The 13,430-nt window shown below is 45.2% G+C and overlaps 3 protein-coding genes and 1 long non-coding RNA gene across 4 annotated transcripts; 2 read left to right on the top strand and 2 right to left on the bottom strand.

Annotated features, from left to right (window-relative positions):
- The first annotated feature begins 3,374 nt into the window (after positions 1–3,374).
- On the top strand, positions 3,375–5,786 carry LOC101758573 (14-3-3-like protein GF14-A). The gene is made up of 4 exons (XM_004973676.4): positions 3,375–4,119; positions 4,264–4,386; positions 5,215–5,331; positions 5,422–5,786. The coding sequence occupies exons 1-4, from the start codon at positions 3,631–3,633 to the stop codon at positions 5,470–5,472; spliced, it is 780 nt and encodes a 259-aa protein (XP_004973733.1). The 5' UTR covers positions 3,375–3,630; the 3' UTR covers positions 5,473–5,786.
- A 1,224-nt stretch (positions 5,787–7,010) lies between these two features.
- Positions 7,011–7,468, bottom strand: LOC111257662. The gene is made up of 2 exons (XR_002678240.1): positions 7,330–7,468; positions 7,011–7,220 (listed from the first exon to the last, which is right to left on the bottom strand). It is a non-coding gene; the product is annotated as an uncharacterized LOC111257662 (long non-coding RNA).
- LOC101757484 (myosin-2 heavy chain) lies at positions 7,219–9,465 on the top strand. The gene is made up of 2 exons (XM_004973673.4): positions 7,219–7,655; positions 7,848–9,465. The coding sequence occupies exons 1-2, from the start codon at positions 7,636–7,638 to the stop codon at positions 9,145–9,147; spliced, it is 1,320 nt and encodes a 439-aa protein (XP_004973730.1). The 5' UTR covers positions 7,219–7,635; the 3' UTR covers positions 9,148–9,465.
- A 319-nt stretch (positions 9,466–9,784) lies between these two features.
- LOC101783289 (pentatricopeptide repeat-containing protein At1g09410, mitochondrial) lies at positions 9,785–12,929 on the bottom strand. Its single transcript, XM_012846869.2, has 2 exons — positions 12,185–12,929; positions 9,785–10,884 (listed from the first exon to the last, which is right to left on the bottom strand). Exons 1-2 carry the CDS (start codon positions 12,909–12,911, stop codon positions 9,932–9,934), a joined length of 1,680 nt encoding a protein of 559 aa, XP_012702323.1. The 5' UTR covers positions 12,912–12,929; the 3' UTR covers positions 9,785–9,931.
- Positions 12,930–13,430: the final 501 nt, after the last annotated feature.

The raw sequence follows: 13,430 nt of genomic DNA, 5'->3' as shown, positions 1-13,430 counted from the left end.
AAATCGTGGATAAAAAAGATTGCGGACTAAAAAAATAATGTGAGCCATCTATTTCTTTTAGAAAAATGTTGAACCTAACTTTTTTTTTCTAAGAAATGTTGGGTCAAGTTTTTGAAACAAAAATGTTGGGTCAATGATTTGGAACAAAAGTTGGATCAACATTCTTGAAGAAGTCGGTTGATTATAAAAAGTTATTGGTTGAATCAAAAAAAATTATGAACTATCCAACTAAAAAATATTGAATCAACTTTTTTCAAAGAATTGTTAGATCGATTGTTTTGAAGAAAATGTCAGATTCGTAGAAACAACAACAAAAGATTTGGGAATCAACCACCAAAAAGATGTTAACCAACTTTCTTCCCTTTTGAAGAAGATGTTGGATCAATTAAAAACTATTGGCTGTTGGTGCTCATTAATGACACACTTTTACCTCTATTTATCTTCAATAATAACATGAATTTAATATCTAAATTATTGATCATACCTAATAATCGGACCATTTTCGCATATGCATTGTGTTTTGGAGGACATTCTGATTTTGCAAGAAACTGGACTTTAATGGAGCATAATTGGACAATGCCTTGAACAAGCGACAACCCAGAGAAAGACAAAGGCTAATGGATCCAAAAAGGGCTTAGGCCGATCGACCTATGGAGCCCAGGCCGATGGACCTAGGATCTCAGGGAGCCCAATCGTGCTCATTCTTGACGAGCAATCCTTCATGATGACTTAAAGGTTAAATCTATGAAGATATGGCAAGATGATCTCGGGATCAAACCCCCACCTTACACGGATAGACCCTGTCACGATCCCCCTATCTGCGCATGCAGTTTAAGGGCACGACCATAAGTAAACATATCTAACTATCATGTAGGATCGACATACTAGATCTAATCACCACGATTACACAAAGCATGCTAGATAGTCTAATCCGGAACTAGACTAGGAACAAGCATATCCACAATAGATAGAAAGCATAAAAGGAGACGTTGAGTCACTAACAGATCGGATGATATGAAGAACATTGCTCACATAATAGATGTATTAGATCATCACCTCCGAGTACATACCATCGATGATCCACTACTAGCTCCTAAACTCCACCATGGCACAACCACGCAGAGAGACCCTGGCGGGTAGGGTTTGGCCTAAGCCATCTCCTAGACAACTGAAGACTTGCAACAACTCTCAGCTCCCTCCAGTGAATGCCCTAGGTTTCGCTAACTTCTGGTGGATGGATGTGTATGCCGATAGAGAATGGAGATATTTATACTCCAGAGGTGTCGTGAGGCGAAGGGCACGTCGATCGGGACTAGAAAAGAGCCAGGCTGATCGACCTTCTTGGGCTGTCGACCTCAAATGTCCAAACCGTGTATACAAAAATTGTAGATCTTTTCGAGCTTTGCAGTTTCGAAGTCCGGATGAGGGAGATATGCCTTGTGCAAGATCTGCTGTTTCTGCGAGCCTTCTGACCAATCTTGAGGTTCCTTTAGCTTACCACGAGATTGACTTGCCAAATCACCACATACTTTGCATCTAAATCGTCTGGAATGATGGTTTGTCGAATGTGGATGCATTTGGAGAGCGAAACAGACAAGCCGATCAGCCTGTGGACCCTAGGCTGATCGGCACACCCTTTTTGAGCTTCGCTGGTGCTCATCTTTCTCGTGTAGGCTCCTTTTGTTATCCGAAGTTCAGGTCCCAATCGAGCTCGTACAAAAGTCACATGTTTATGTCGTATTTTCTACCATTTTGCAATATAGTCCAAAATATAACACATATGAATATGTGGTTATTTCATGTGTCAAGTGACAGGTTATAAGAATTAATAAAAACACCACTAGCACTAAAAATATGGCAATACTCCTACAAAAGAAGGGCAAGATTTTTTTCGGTATGACAAATAAGGATGCAACATAATGTAGGAATCTACTGAAGCCTATTAAACCATTTAGAAGATGCAATTTGCACTGGTTCCTAACAAACCATGGTAGGGGCTAAAATCACCAAAACGGCACCGTATGTTCCTGACAATTCCATGCTTTTGTTGTAAATTAGATATAATTTGTTACGAACATTTGAATCACTTTTAAAAAATCGAAGTAAAAGAGAAAAATGAAGAGACACTTTCATACACAGAACATCTACCTGGATTATCCTCTGGCCGCTTACCTATGAAACCCTGGCTCTCACGATCCTTCTTATGCCTCACGGAAGCTGCTGAAAGTGGCAGTTTGCCTCTAGCAGGGGATCAGCCTGGGGACCTCTCTTTCGTGCGCGCAATCCACCCATGGGAGCTGCTGTCATCTTGATGTGATGGCTACCAAGAAGCACACCGGCTTCCCTATCTTGTCTACACGACCGTGCCGGCGATGGCGATGACTGCGTCAGGGGAGGCGGCAGGAAGGAAGGCAATAAGGCAGGGCGTCGCGGCGTGGAAGGGAGGCGACCAGGTGTGCGGTGAGAATGCCGAGGGGAGAGGAGAGCAGAGCGGCGCCATGGAAGGGAGCCAGAGGATTGATCCAAAGCTAGCCGTCAGGGTGAATCGAGAAGACGAGAAGGTTCGAGCTTGCGATATTTTTCTCCTGGACGAATCGCGATTGGCCACGGAGAGCCGTAAAATTTTAACTGACGTGGACTAATTGGCTGGCCGCCGAGGGCGCCCCGTTTCATATCAAGGAATGTCAGAGTACATAAGGTATGATATCTGTGTACATAAATTTCTATGTATTTTATGTCTTTCATATAGATTTTTTTTCACAGGAGCTCGAGTGAAGAAAATAAATGATTTTCTAAAGATATAACAACTAGAAAATAGAAGTGAATCGCCCATTAACAGGGCTACAAGTACTCCTCGCTCTTTTAAAGGGTTACAAGTTTCTCTTTCTTCTCCACAATGAAGTCATAGGACGACCAATATCATCCCTAAAAAGGTGACATAATGTTACTTTTGTAAATTTTTGGTATAGACATTATTTTGCAAATAGAATAAAATAGCAAGTATAATAAAAATAAAGAAATCATACAGCCGAGACGAAACAGAACAGGGCCCAGTTATACAGGCCCAAGAAGCGAAAATGCAACTTTGGGCCAGGTGACCGAGGCAGGGACTGGTCCAGCCCAAGCTAGCAAAGCTACACACGCATCGCACATGAGAACCCCTAGAGACCAATCACCAGCCGACACCTCGTATGAACGCGCCAAGGCAAAGATCCCATCCGCATCCGCCCCATCTCGGCGGCGGCGGCTCCTCCTGGCTGCTGCTGTCATCCATCTCGTTTTTGAACTGAACCGGATCTCCTCTGTCCTTTCTTTCCGCTTCCCTTCTCTCCCCCTCTCTCGTTCTTATCTCCAACGCTCTTCTCCGCTCGCCCGCAAAGGAAAAGCGGAGGGGGAAAAAGTGAGGGAGGAAAGGCAAGGCGGCAGCGCCCCTACCCAGCCAAGCAAAAAGCCTCCCCCACCCCTCGTCCGTTTTAAAACCGCAGCCGCTCCTTCCCACTTCCCCTCTCCTTCCACTCCGCCGGTCCACCCACCCGCATAACCGCAAGAGCCACACGCCCCCGCGCACCCACCAAACCAAAGGGGAGAGCAGCCCGCCGCCGCGCGAGCAGCGAGCGACAGGCGGCGACGATGGCGGCGGCAGGAGGAGGGACGCGGGAGGAGATGGTGTACATGGCGAAGCTGGCGGAGCAGGCGGAGCGGTACGAGGAGATGGTGGAGTTTATGGAGAAGGTCGTCACGGCGGTGGGGGCAGGGGAGCTCACCGTCGAGGAGCGCAACCTGCTGTCCGTCGCCTACAAGAACGTCATCGGCGCGCGCCGCGCGTCGTGGCGCATCGTCTCCTCCATCGAGCAGAAGGAGGAGACCCGCGGCGCCGCGGGCCACGCCGCCGCCGCCAGGGGGTACCGCGGCCGCGTCGAGGCCGAGCTCTCCAACATCTGCGCGGGAATCCTGCGCCTCCTTGACGAGCGCCTCGTCCCCGCCGCCGCCGCCGTCGACGCCAAGGTCTTCTACCTCAAGATGAAGGGCGACTACCACCGCTACCTCGCCGAGTTCAAGACCGGCGCCGAGCGCAAGGACGCCGCCGACGCCACCCTCGCCGCATACCAGGCCGCCCAGGTCCCGGCCCTTTCTCTTCCACCAGCTCTCTCGTCTTCTTCCTTTTTGGTCCTTCCGTTACTGATTTGACTCGACATGGCTCGATTGGATCTCGGCTCGGGTGGGCTTCTCTCTCTCTCTCTCTCTCTCTCTCTCTCTCTCCAGGACATCGCCATGAAGGAGCTGCCGCCCACGCACCCCATCAGGCTGGGCCTCGCGCTCAACTTCTCCGTCTTCTACTACGAGATCCTCAACTCGCCGGACCGCGCGTGCTCGCTCGCCAAGCAGGTGAGCCGCTGCTTCCTGCTCAGAATCTTCGCGACTATTGCAACATATGCGTTTAGATCTGTAGTTTGGTGGGGGATAATGGTAGTTGCTCGTAAGCTAAACCCCTAAGATTTGTATGCCAAGCTGTGATTTGATGTTTTGCTTGTTGATGATTTAGGCTGATTCGGTTCCTTTAAACCAATGTATCATGCTTTATTTTAGATTCCTCTATGCAATGGTAGATTAACTATGCTTGCGTCAGTAAGATTCAGATCCTCAACATGTGTGCTGTTTGGTAGTGTAAATATTTTTCGGTTATAGTCACATTTTGGCATGTGTTGACTGTTAAGCGTGGTCAGATGCTTTGGTAGCTGGTTTCTTGGCAACCTGCAGTAGTGGCATCCCATGCCGCCATGCTGGCTCAAATTGCCGAATGCTTCCAAGATGTGATTGTTAAGTATCTTGCACAGTGTAGTCCCACATGTTTGCTTGCTACTGGGCAAGTAGTCATTGCATGTGCTGATTGATTAATATCAAGAGAGTTCCATGCTACCTTTCAGAATCCGCAGCAACTTGCTAAATCCAGATTCGGGAATTAAAATAAAACTGTGGCTGTTTTTGTTGGTCAGCTTGTGCATCTAGAGGTTTAAAATTCATAGTTCCAAACTGTGATGAAGCCTTTCTTAATCTTCTGACTATTTTATGGCGTTGAATGCTTATTCATGTAAAAGTCTTTCTGATGTAGAGTTTACAATCCAATAAAGCTTTGGTGCAAGTAATCACTGATTAGCCAATAGAGTTACAGCTAGCACATAATGTTTTATGTGATTATACCCTACTTGGTTCCAGGCCTTCGATGAAGCCATCTCGGAACTGGATACTCTTGGGGAGGAGTCATACAAGGATAGTACCCTGATCATGCAGCTTCTTCGTGACAACCTCACGTTGTGGACTTCTGACATGCAGGTAAGATCAGTGAAACCTACTTAGTAACAATGCAGAGCACTTGGAAATTCTATTGTCATTGTCAAGAATGCTAATCATGCTGTGTTTTAGGATGACGGTGGTGATGAAATGAGGGATGCAAGCAAGCCCGAGGATGAGTAGTAGCCATCGATCCAAGTGACTGCCATCTCTATCTCTTAACCCTTTGGGTAGTCGTGATGCTTGTACAAGGACCATTTTCGTTGTGTCCTTTATCATCGGGTCTGCTTACCTTTCCTTTTGTTATATTGCTATATTGTTATCCCCATGTATTGCTTTACTTTCCTCCTGGAACCCTGTTAGTGTGTGGGGGAGAATAACCTAAGCCTGCCTTTTAACTAGTACAAGGATTGTCAACTCTTATGTACTATGATTGAATGGTTATGCATGTTCCATATATATCCAGCAAATCCTAATGATGGCTTAGGTTGTGGATTTTTAGCTGTGTGATTACAATCATCACCCTTTTGATCTTGGATGAGATGGATCACAGCTGGAGCCACCATTATTGTAATAATGGGTACGAAATGGGCGATGAATTGGAGTTCGATGTATCATTGTACTATTGAGCTTTTCTGCTGGTCTGTGGGCTTGCCAACCAAAGATATATGGTAGAGGATTAGCGGAACATGGTCTGTCTGCTAGCAGTTGCACTCGTGCTGTGCTGGATATTTTGTGTTGGAATCGTCATCGTGAGAATGTGGTGATATCATTTTGTGGGGTTACGGATAGTTTCTCTTGAAAGGGGTTCACTGCAGCTAATCATTTTGCATATCTATTTGAGGAATGGGGGACCCCCACTGTGCGCCGTAGACTGCAGTAACCCATCATCGTAAACTGTTGCGGCCATAATTTGTCTTTTGTTTTAATATTGTCCATGAAAAATTTGAATTGATATATTCATATGTGCCAGTAGTCCAGTACCATGCTATTACCGACAGGAAAACGTTAGAAGGGATTTCTTTTAGAATTTCTTTGTTTTTTAAAAAAGTGAGTCTTTTAGAACTAGTCTTGCATTTTTTTTTTGTGGCTTTGCTGGTAGTCTGAATGTCGCGTTTTATAATGCACTCTTGGTGCTTCTAAGCACCCCACTCAAGATAGATGCACATAAATCGCACAGCATTTTAACTCGTGGTACCTACCTTGCTGCCATGGCGAAGTGAAGTAGAGCTCGAAGGACGGCAGCTGGATAGGTTTGCACCAGGGCATTGTGGTTGCGCTTGCGCTTCCCTGTTGAACTCATCCATTGCAGCCATGGCTGCGTGTGTGCCCGTGAGAGCAATAGTGCGCACTCCTAGTCTACTACTACACTGTGCGCTGCTTGGCCACCACACTCTGGCATGGAGCTCTTTTTATATCAGTGCTTCATGACAAATATGCAAAGTGAAGGTTTTAACCGCTGAGTAAGTACACGCAAACTTAATCGCCCTTCACAGCTGCCATTGATTTGGGCCAGCACATCCCTAAACATCTTTGCCAAAACGTTAACGATATATCAGCAGACAGCAGGGGTGTTAAAGGCGGCAATTGCGCCCGATTTGTCAGGTATCAAACGTGCACATCATTAGTCCAGCATTTCCCTCTTTTCTTTTTCAGGATGTCAATTATAAATATTAATATCGCAATGGGCAAAACGTGCACGCTACTAACACACACCGCCATAAAAAAACCCAATTAATTCCTGATTGGCATGAACTGCAGAGGAAGGGGAAAGACATGACGAGCCGCGCTCACACTCGCATGAATAGAAGATCCTAACCTGGAGGTGTCATTGTTCCATCCCTGAACCGCGTAAAAGGCGAGTCAAGCAATAGTCTCACCCTTTATTAAAAAAAAAGCAATAGTCTCACCGGCTGACTGCTGGGCCCCAGCTGATGACGAAATCAGGTCAGAGAAGCACAACTTAATTGGGTACGCGGCATATAAAAATCTAACGAAAACAAAGCTTTGGACGGTTGGACCGTGCCTGCACGACTGTACCTGTGCGTATCCCCTTCAAGGCGGCTCGCGAGAGTTCGACCGTTTCAATACCCGATCCACGATCCTTCACCAATAAGGCTGCTTCGCTTCATCCTGCCCTTTTGCTTTGACGACACCAAAAGAGAAAATTCATCGCTCCAAGATACCACCTGATCTCCTATTCGCCGTGATCATCTGGCATAAAAGTTGGGTCTTCGTTTCATAGGACCAGCGCGAGTGGTATGGTTGGTTGATTCTGTCTAGCTTGGCGGCAGCCTGCAGGGTTCTTTTTGGAGGGGAAGCCTGCAGGGCTCTCGATCGGAGAACATGTTTTCTTTCAGGTCCAGGTATGTAGATGATGCTACTAGTTCCCACAGTTTCTCTTGAATTCTGGGATCATGTTCATGGCAAGTCGATATTCAATGAACTGAGATCTCTTCTTGATTTTTTTGGGGTTTTTTCCCCTGCCCTTATTGTTTTGATTCCTATTACCAATCCATGAACCAACATATGAGTTTTGTTTTTGTTGACGGCATCAGGTCATCCTCCTATCGCAACAACGTCCCCAACTCAGGCTTCTTGGACGAATCAGACATGCAGGAGCAATTGAACAGACTGCGGGAGGAGCTGAGGAAGGAGAAAGAGGAGAAGGCGCAAGCCCTAGATGAAATCGAAGAGCTCAGGAAGACGAACACGAATAGGAACAAGAAGCTGAAAAGCAATGGGGCCGAAGGGCAGTTGGACCTTACAGACAGATTACAGCAGTTGGAAGGTGAACTGGAGGCTGCAAAAGATTCAGAGAAGAAGATGCTGCTGTCGTTGGAGGTCCAAACAAAGCAGCTTGAGCAGACCAAAGTATCTCTGGAGGAGACCAAGCTTGAGATAGCTTCACTCAGAGACAGCAGCAAGAGTTTAGAAGCCTTTAATACCGGTAGGCAGCCAGTGAAGAATTTGAGGAGAAGGGGCGTGATGTCCTTCTCATTTGCTGATCCGGGCGAAGTGGAGACATGGTCACTACAGCGTGAGCTCAAGCTGGCAGTGGAATCTGAGGAGAAGTGCAAGAAGGCCATGGATGACCTGGCCATAGCCTTGAAAGAGCAAACCACAGAGGCCAGAGAGGCAAAAGGGAAGCTTTTGTTGGCACAAGCTGAGTTGAATAATGCAAGGACTGAAGTGGAGAACTTGAAAGCCTCGTTAGAAAATGCAGAGGACAAGCTCCAGTTGGCACTGGAAGAGGCAGGGCGACTAAAGGTTGAGTCAGATGAATTGGCAGCGGCGTCAAAAGAGAAAGAGAGGGGACTCGTTGATTGCATCAAGATGTTTGAGGGTGAGCTAAGTAATGGAAAGGAAGAGAATGAGAAGTTGATTGAATCACAGAGGGTGGTCAGAGATGAGAACTCTAGGCTGAGGGAAATGCTGAAGCATGCTGTGGGTGAAGCTAATGTAGCAAGGGAATCATTGGAAATTGCCAGGGTGGAGAACTCTCGCCTTAATGAAAAGATATTTGAGAAAGAGAGTGCCTTACAGAGTATCAAGCAAGAATATGAATCCCTCAAGATCAGTGAGGCAGCAGCACAGAGTAGTATTAAAGAGTTGAAGGATATGGTTGATGCTATGTTCAGTTCAGAATCGACCAAAACCTCAGCAGAAGCATCTCCTCGGGATGCCAAGGGGGGTGAGATGAAAGAAAGTTCAGTGGCAGCAGATGATGTGTATTCTCATGTCGAAAGATCTACTCGTCTGGAGGACATCAAGAATCCTGGAAAGCAGAAAAAGAAAACTATTCTCAGAAAGTTTAGTGAAGTAATGAAGAAAAGAAACTCTCAAAATGCAATCTAGTATTATAAAAGCAGTATAGGTTTCATTTTGTTTGTTCAAAGCCCTTGAGCACAGGACATCTGGAATGCCAAAGATTTCTCGATGAAAAGCTATCTGGAGTGACCTTTTGTTTCACTTCTTGTCACAAATTTAATGTACAGAGAATAGAAAATGAAAGTGGAATAGCTTCCAATAGTCCTTTATATCTTGATGTGCAATATGTAACTAAGTAGCCCACATATTGAAATTATAGTATACCTAAACTACTTTATCATTCAGGGGGATACTTGTATAGATAACAAAGAGATTGAAAGAAATTTTGCAAAAGTTAATTATTAATTGTCATGTAGCACTGGAATGCCCTTCAGTTGAATGGACTAAAGTAATATTTCATTATCTCATTAATGTGTTTAAGGAAAACTACAAGGGTTCTATGGAGGACCAGGTGAAGCCTGCAATAAGAAAGTTCGATCTATATTTTGTTTTGTAAAACAATATTACTTCCAAGACCAACATAAATTAACATGATTATTACCTTCAAAACTGTTCCTTCTAATTTGTAGTTCCAGCTGTTAAGTTGCCACGACCTGAGTCCCTCCTTTCTTTATTGTAAAGAACCTAGTTTGCCATCATTGCAATACCCACTAGACTCGTCTGATTAGAAGCCATGCTTGAAATCCATGTAGCCAAGGTGAATAATCTACTCCCTAGAAATCTGATCCTTGAACTCATGACTAGAGATTGGGTAGAGCGGGTGTTTCAAATGGCATCAGAACTTGGAGACTGAGAAGTAGTAGCCAGATTCTTACGCCAGTTCTGCCATTATATGAGTTTCATTAGTGACCATTTTCATATGAAAGTTCATTTTTCTCAGCTCAGATATGATCTTTGCCATCTCTGGATGAGACGCATCACCACCCACAAACATATGAACTTCATTAGCGATTTCCGTCCAACTGTATCCAGGTTGTTTCTTCACTCCTCTTTCTTTCATCTGACCTCTTATTTGATTGACTTGACCCCACATGCCAGCAGCAGCATATATATTTGAAAGCATCACATAAGGCCCTGAACTTTCAGAGTCTGACTGAACAAGCATCTTAGCAGCAAGTTCGCCCAACTGCACGTAACCATGTGTCTGACAAGCTCCAAGCAAGGCACCCCAAACATTCTTCTCAGCTTCTAATGGCATCTCTTTTATATAATTACAAGCTTTCTCCAATTGCCCTGCTCGGCTCAGTATATCCACAATACAAGCATAATGTTCAGCTCTTGGAGATATTGCGTATTTGGATGACATCAGATCAAACAATTTCAAGCTGACGTCCACCATGCCAACATGTCCGCATGCTGATAACACACTAAGGAAGGTAATGTCATCAGGAGTGAGTCCATGCACTTCCATCTCATGGAATAGTGCTATAACTTTCTGATATTTACCATGCTGTGCATACGCAGCAATTATTGTGTTCCAGGAAACAATATCCTGACTTTTAAGATTTACGAAGACCAACTCCGATTCACCCAAACTGCCACATCTGCTGTACATTGTCATCAAAGCATTAGAAAAGGAGGTGCTAGATTCTAACAATGTTTTGATGGCAATAGCATGTGCGGATTTTCCTTGTCTGAGCAAAGCGAGAGCAGAAGATACAGTCAGGACTGCAATAATTGTTGCATGATCTGGTTTTACACCTTCTTTGTGCATCACAACGTGCAGTCTCATAGCTTCTTCTCCATATCCATTATGAACATATCCTGAAGAAATTTGGAAAAGTGAACTGTGATAATTTTCCTCAGTGCATGTTCAGTGGTAGCATTAAGAAAAGGGACTAGGCACATGATCTTCTGTTTTGGTAACTGAACTACCTTATTTATGCAAAATAAATAAAATACATAACAGGACTATATCAATTAAGGAATACATGGAGAAACAGGGATAACATTGGGCAAAATAGACCAGCATTGGCATTATGTGCTTATATCTAGTTAACTTACCTAGTCGGACCTGCTACAGTTTGTAATGCTTGCGTTGCTGTTCCTCTCCATGTGGTTGGATAGTTTTCCTGGGAGTTTAGTACTCCCTCCGTTTAAAATTACAAGACGCATTTGGTTTTGTTAGAGTAAGGCTTTGACCAATAATTACTTATTATATTATTGAAAAAAATACTTATTATTATGATTTTGTATCACATAAATGACATATTAATGATAACTGTCAATCAAAGTCTTGTCCTAACGAAACAAAATACGCATTATAATTTCAAATGGAGGGATACCTTCTAAAGGTAGTATTTTTCTCTTATTTAATCAAATCACAGAGGTCCTGCCTATTCTTCAAACATTACAGTCCAATGCTTCAAGCATTCAACAGCTCAACAGAATCATCACACTTCATCAAGCAATCTGGCAATTAGTATGTTAACAAGCTATAAAAGATTGAAGCATTGAGTTCATAAAACTTTCAAAATTTAGAACTGGCCAAGAAAATGATCATGACAAGCACACATTTTGTGGACTCCCCAGAGAAGTTATTGCGTGACAGTACCACAGGTGACATACAGTGTGTATCACAAAAAGAAAAGTTTTACTCCTTTTATTTGCACCTTATTACGAGGATTTGTCAGAGATATCAAATAGCATCAACTATTAACATTTTCCTCAGTGCATGTTCGGTGGCACTGGCGGAGCTACATGTTGGCCAAAGAGGGCCATGGCCCCTCCTTGCCAACTGCAAAAACTATTGGCCAGCTATAATTGATGCTTAGAAATTAAAAAATCAGTACATTAAGCAACATATTAGTACTAATGGCCCCCCTCTTAACGTGTGTTCTAGCTCCGCCACTGTTCAGTGGCAGCATTAAGAAAAAGGGCTAGGCACATGAGGGAGAGGGATGCACAGCCCCACACCAGGCCACCATGGCTATATCATGCAGGTAAGTTACACCACTCAATTGGCCTATCTAAGCTATTTCACAATTAGTAGTCCTTCACTCATATACGTACTATACTAGCAAAATGGAAGCAAAAGAAAGGAACTCTAGCCTGTACAAGTTACCTGTGATCATAGCATTCCAGGATATAACATCTTTAACACGAATCCCATCAAACAGCCTCCTGGCACTCTCCACATCCCCCTCTTTGCAATACCCAGTGATCATCGCAGTGCAAGCCACAACATTCTTCTCCGGCATAGCTTCAAACAGTTCCCTCGCCTCGTTGAACATGCCATTCTCAACGTAACCGCTGATCATCGCTGCCCAGGACACCAGGTTCCTCTCGGGCATTGAGTCAAACACGTCCCGCGCCCTCGTCACCTCCCCGCACCGAGCGAGCCCGTCCACCATGGTTGTGTACGACACCACGTTCCTGCTGGGCATTTCGCCGAACATCCTGTCCGCGTCTTCCACGCGGCCGAGCCGGACGAGCCCCGCGAGCATGGCGTTCCACGTGGCGACGTTCCGCAGCGGGGCGCGCGCGAAGTAGGCGGAGGCCGAGGCCAGATCCCCGTGCGCGAGGCACCCCGCGATGACCGAGTTCCAGGATATGACGTTGCGGGCGGGCATGGCGTCGAAGAGGCGGCGCGCGGCGGGCAGGTGGTCCCGCCCGCCGCGCCAAAGCGCCGTGAGGAGCGCGTTCCAGGAGACGACGTCGCGCTGCGGCATCGCGTCGAACACCCGGCGCGCCGCGGCAACGTCGCCAGCGCGGCCGAGCTCGCTGATGCGCTGGTTGTCACGGAGGAGGCGGCGGGCGGCCAGGGCGGCGGGGCGGTGGCGCGGGTACATCGGGACAGCATGGGTATCGCCAAGGCCCAAAGCCACTTCGAATGTTTTAACCGTTGGCGATATCCATGATGTCATGTCATTGACTGACCGACTGGTGGGTACAGAAAACGCGGAGCCCACAAGTTGGGGAGATTGACATTTTGCATACTGTAAAACTATTATTACCGCGCTGCTAGCGACCGATCGTAATTTTTCATCGGACGCTCCGATAAAATATTAAAATATTAAAGATTAACTAGTGCAACATCAGCAGTTACGGTTTGTAACATAAAAAATAATATGTAAAAATAACTACGTTGTTCGATTCTGGGTAGAAAATTTCACCGCAACACGAACTCTATGTTTCATACAATATTCACTGTGAAACATGCTCAAATAATAGTTGAAATATTAATTTTAACTATTGCAACATATGTTAGAAGGTTAACGCTATTCTTATCGCTATTACCAAACGTCTATTACGTAGCATTACCGTTATTCTTATCGCTATAATTTGGAGTCGTGAGACTTTCTTTCAAA

This window comes from Setaria italica, chromosome VI, assembly GCF_000263155.2.
Source record: "Setaria italica strain Yugu1 chromosome VI, Setaria_italica_v2.0, whole genome shotgun sequence".
NCBI classification, from domain to species: Eukaryota; Viridiplantae; Streptophyta; class Magnoliopsida; order Poales; family Poaceae; genus Setaria; species Setaria italica.
Note: the sequence above shows the minus strand (reverse complement) of the source record. Positions and strands in the feature narration are given on the sequence as shown.

What these genes read in the sequence shown, in the direction of transcription:
- LOC101783289 (XM_012846869.2), bottom strand. Translation starts at nt 12,911, where the DNA reads ATGTACCCGCGCCACCGCCCCGCCGCCCTGGCCGCCCGCCGCCTCCTC. An exon ending in CTGGAATGCTATGATCACAG is followed by an intron (nt 10,885 to 12,184) that starts GTAACTTGTACA and finishes AAATTTCTTCAG; the next exon opens with GATATGTTCATAATGGATAT.
- LOC101758573 (XM_004973676.4), top strand. Translation starts at nt 3,631, where the DNA reads ATGGCGGCGGCAGGAGGAGGGACGCGGGAGGAGATGGTGTACATGGCG. An exon ending in CCGCATACCAGGCCGCCCAG is followed by an intron (nt 4,120 to 4,263) that starts GTCCCGGCCCTT and finishes CTCTCTCTCCAG; the next exon opens with GACATCGCCATGAAGGAGCT. An exon ending in TGTGGACTTCTGACATGCAG is followed by an intron (nt 5,332 to 5,421) that starts GTAAGATCAGTG and finishes GCTGTGTTTTAG; the next exon opens with GATGACGGTGGTGATGAAAT.
- LOC101757484 (XM_004973673.4), top strand. Translation starts at nt 7,636, where the DNA reads ATGTTTTCTTTCAGGTCCAG. An exon ending in ATGTTTTCTTTCAGGTCCAG is followed by an intron (nt 7,656 to 7,847) that starts GTATGTAGATGA and finishes TGACGGCATCAG; the next exon opens with GTCATCCTCCTATCGCAACA.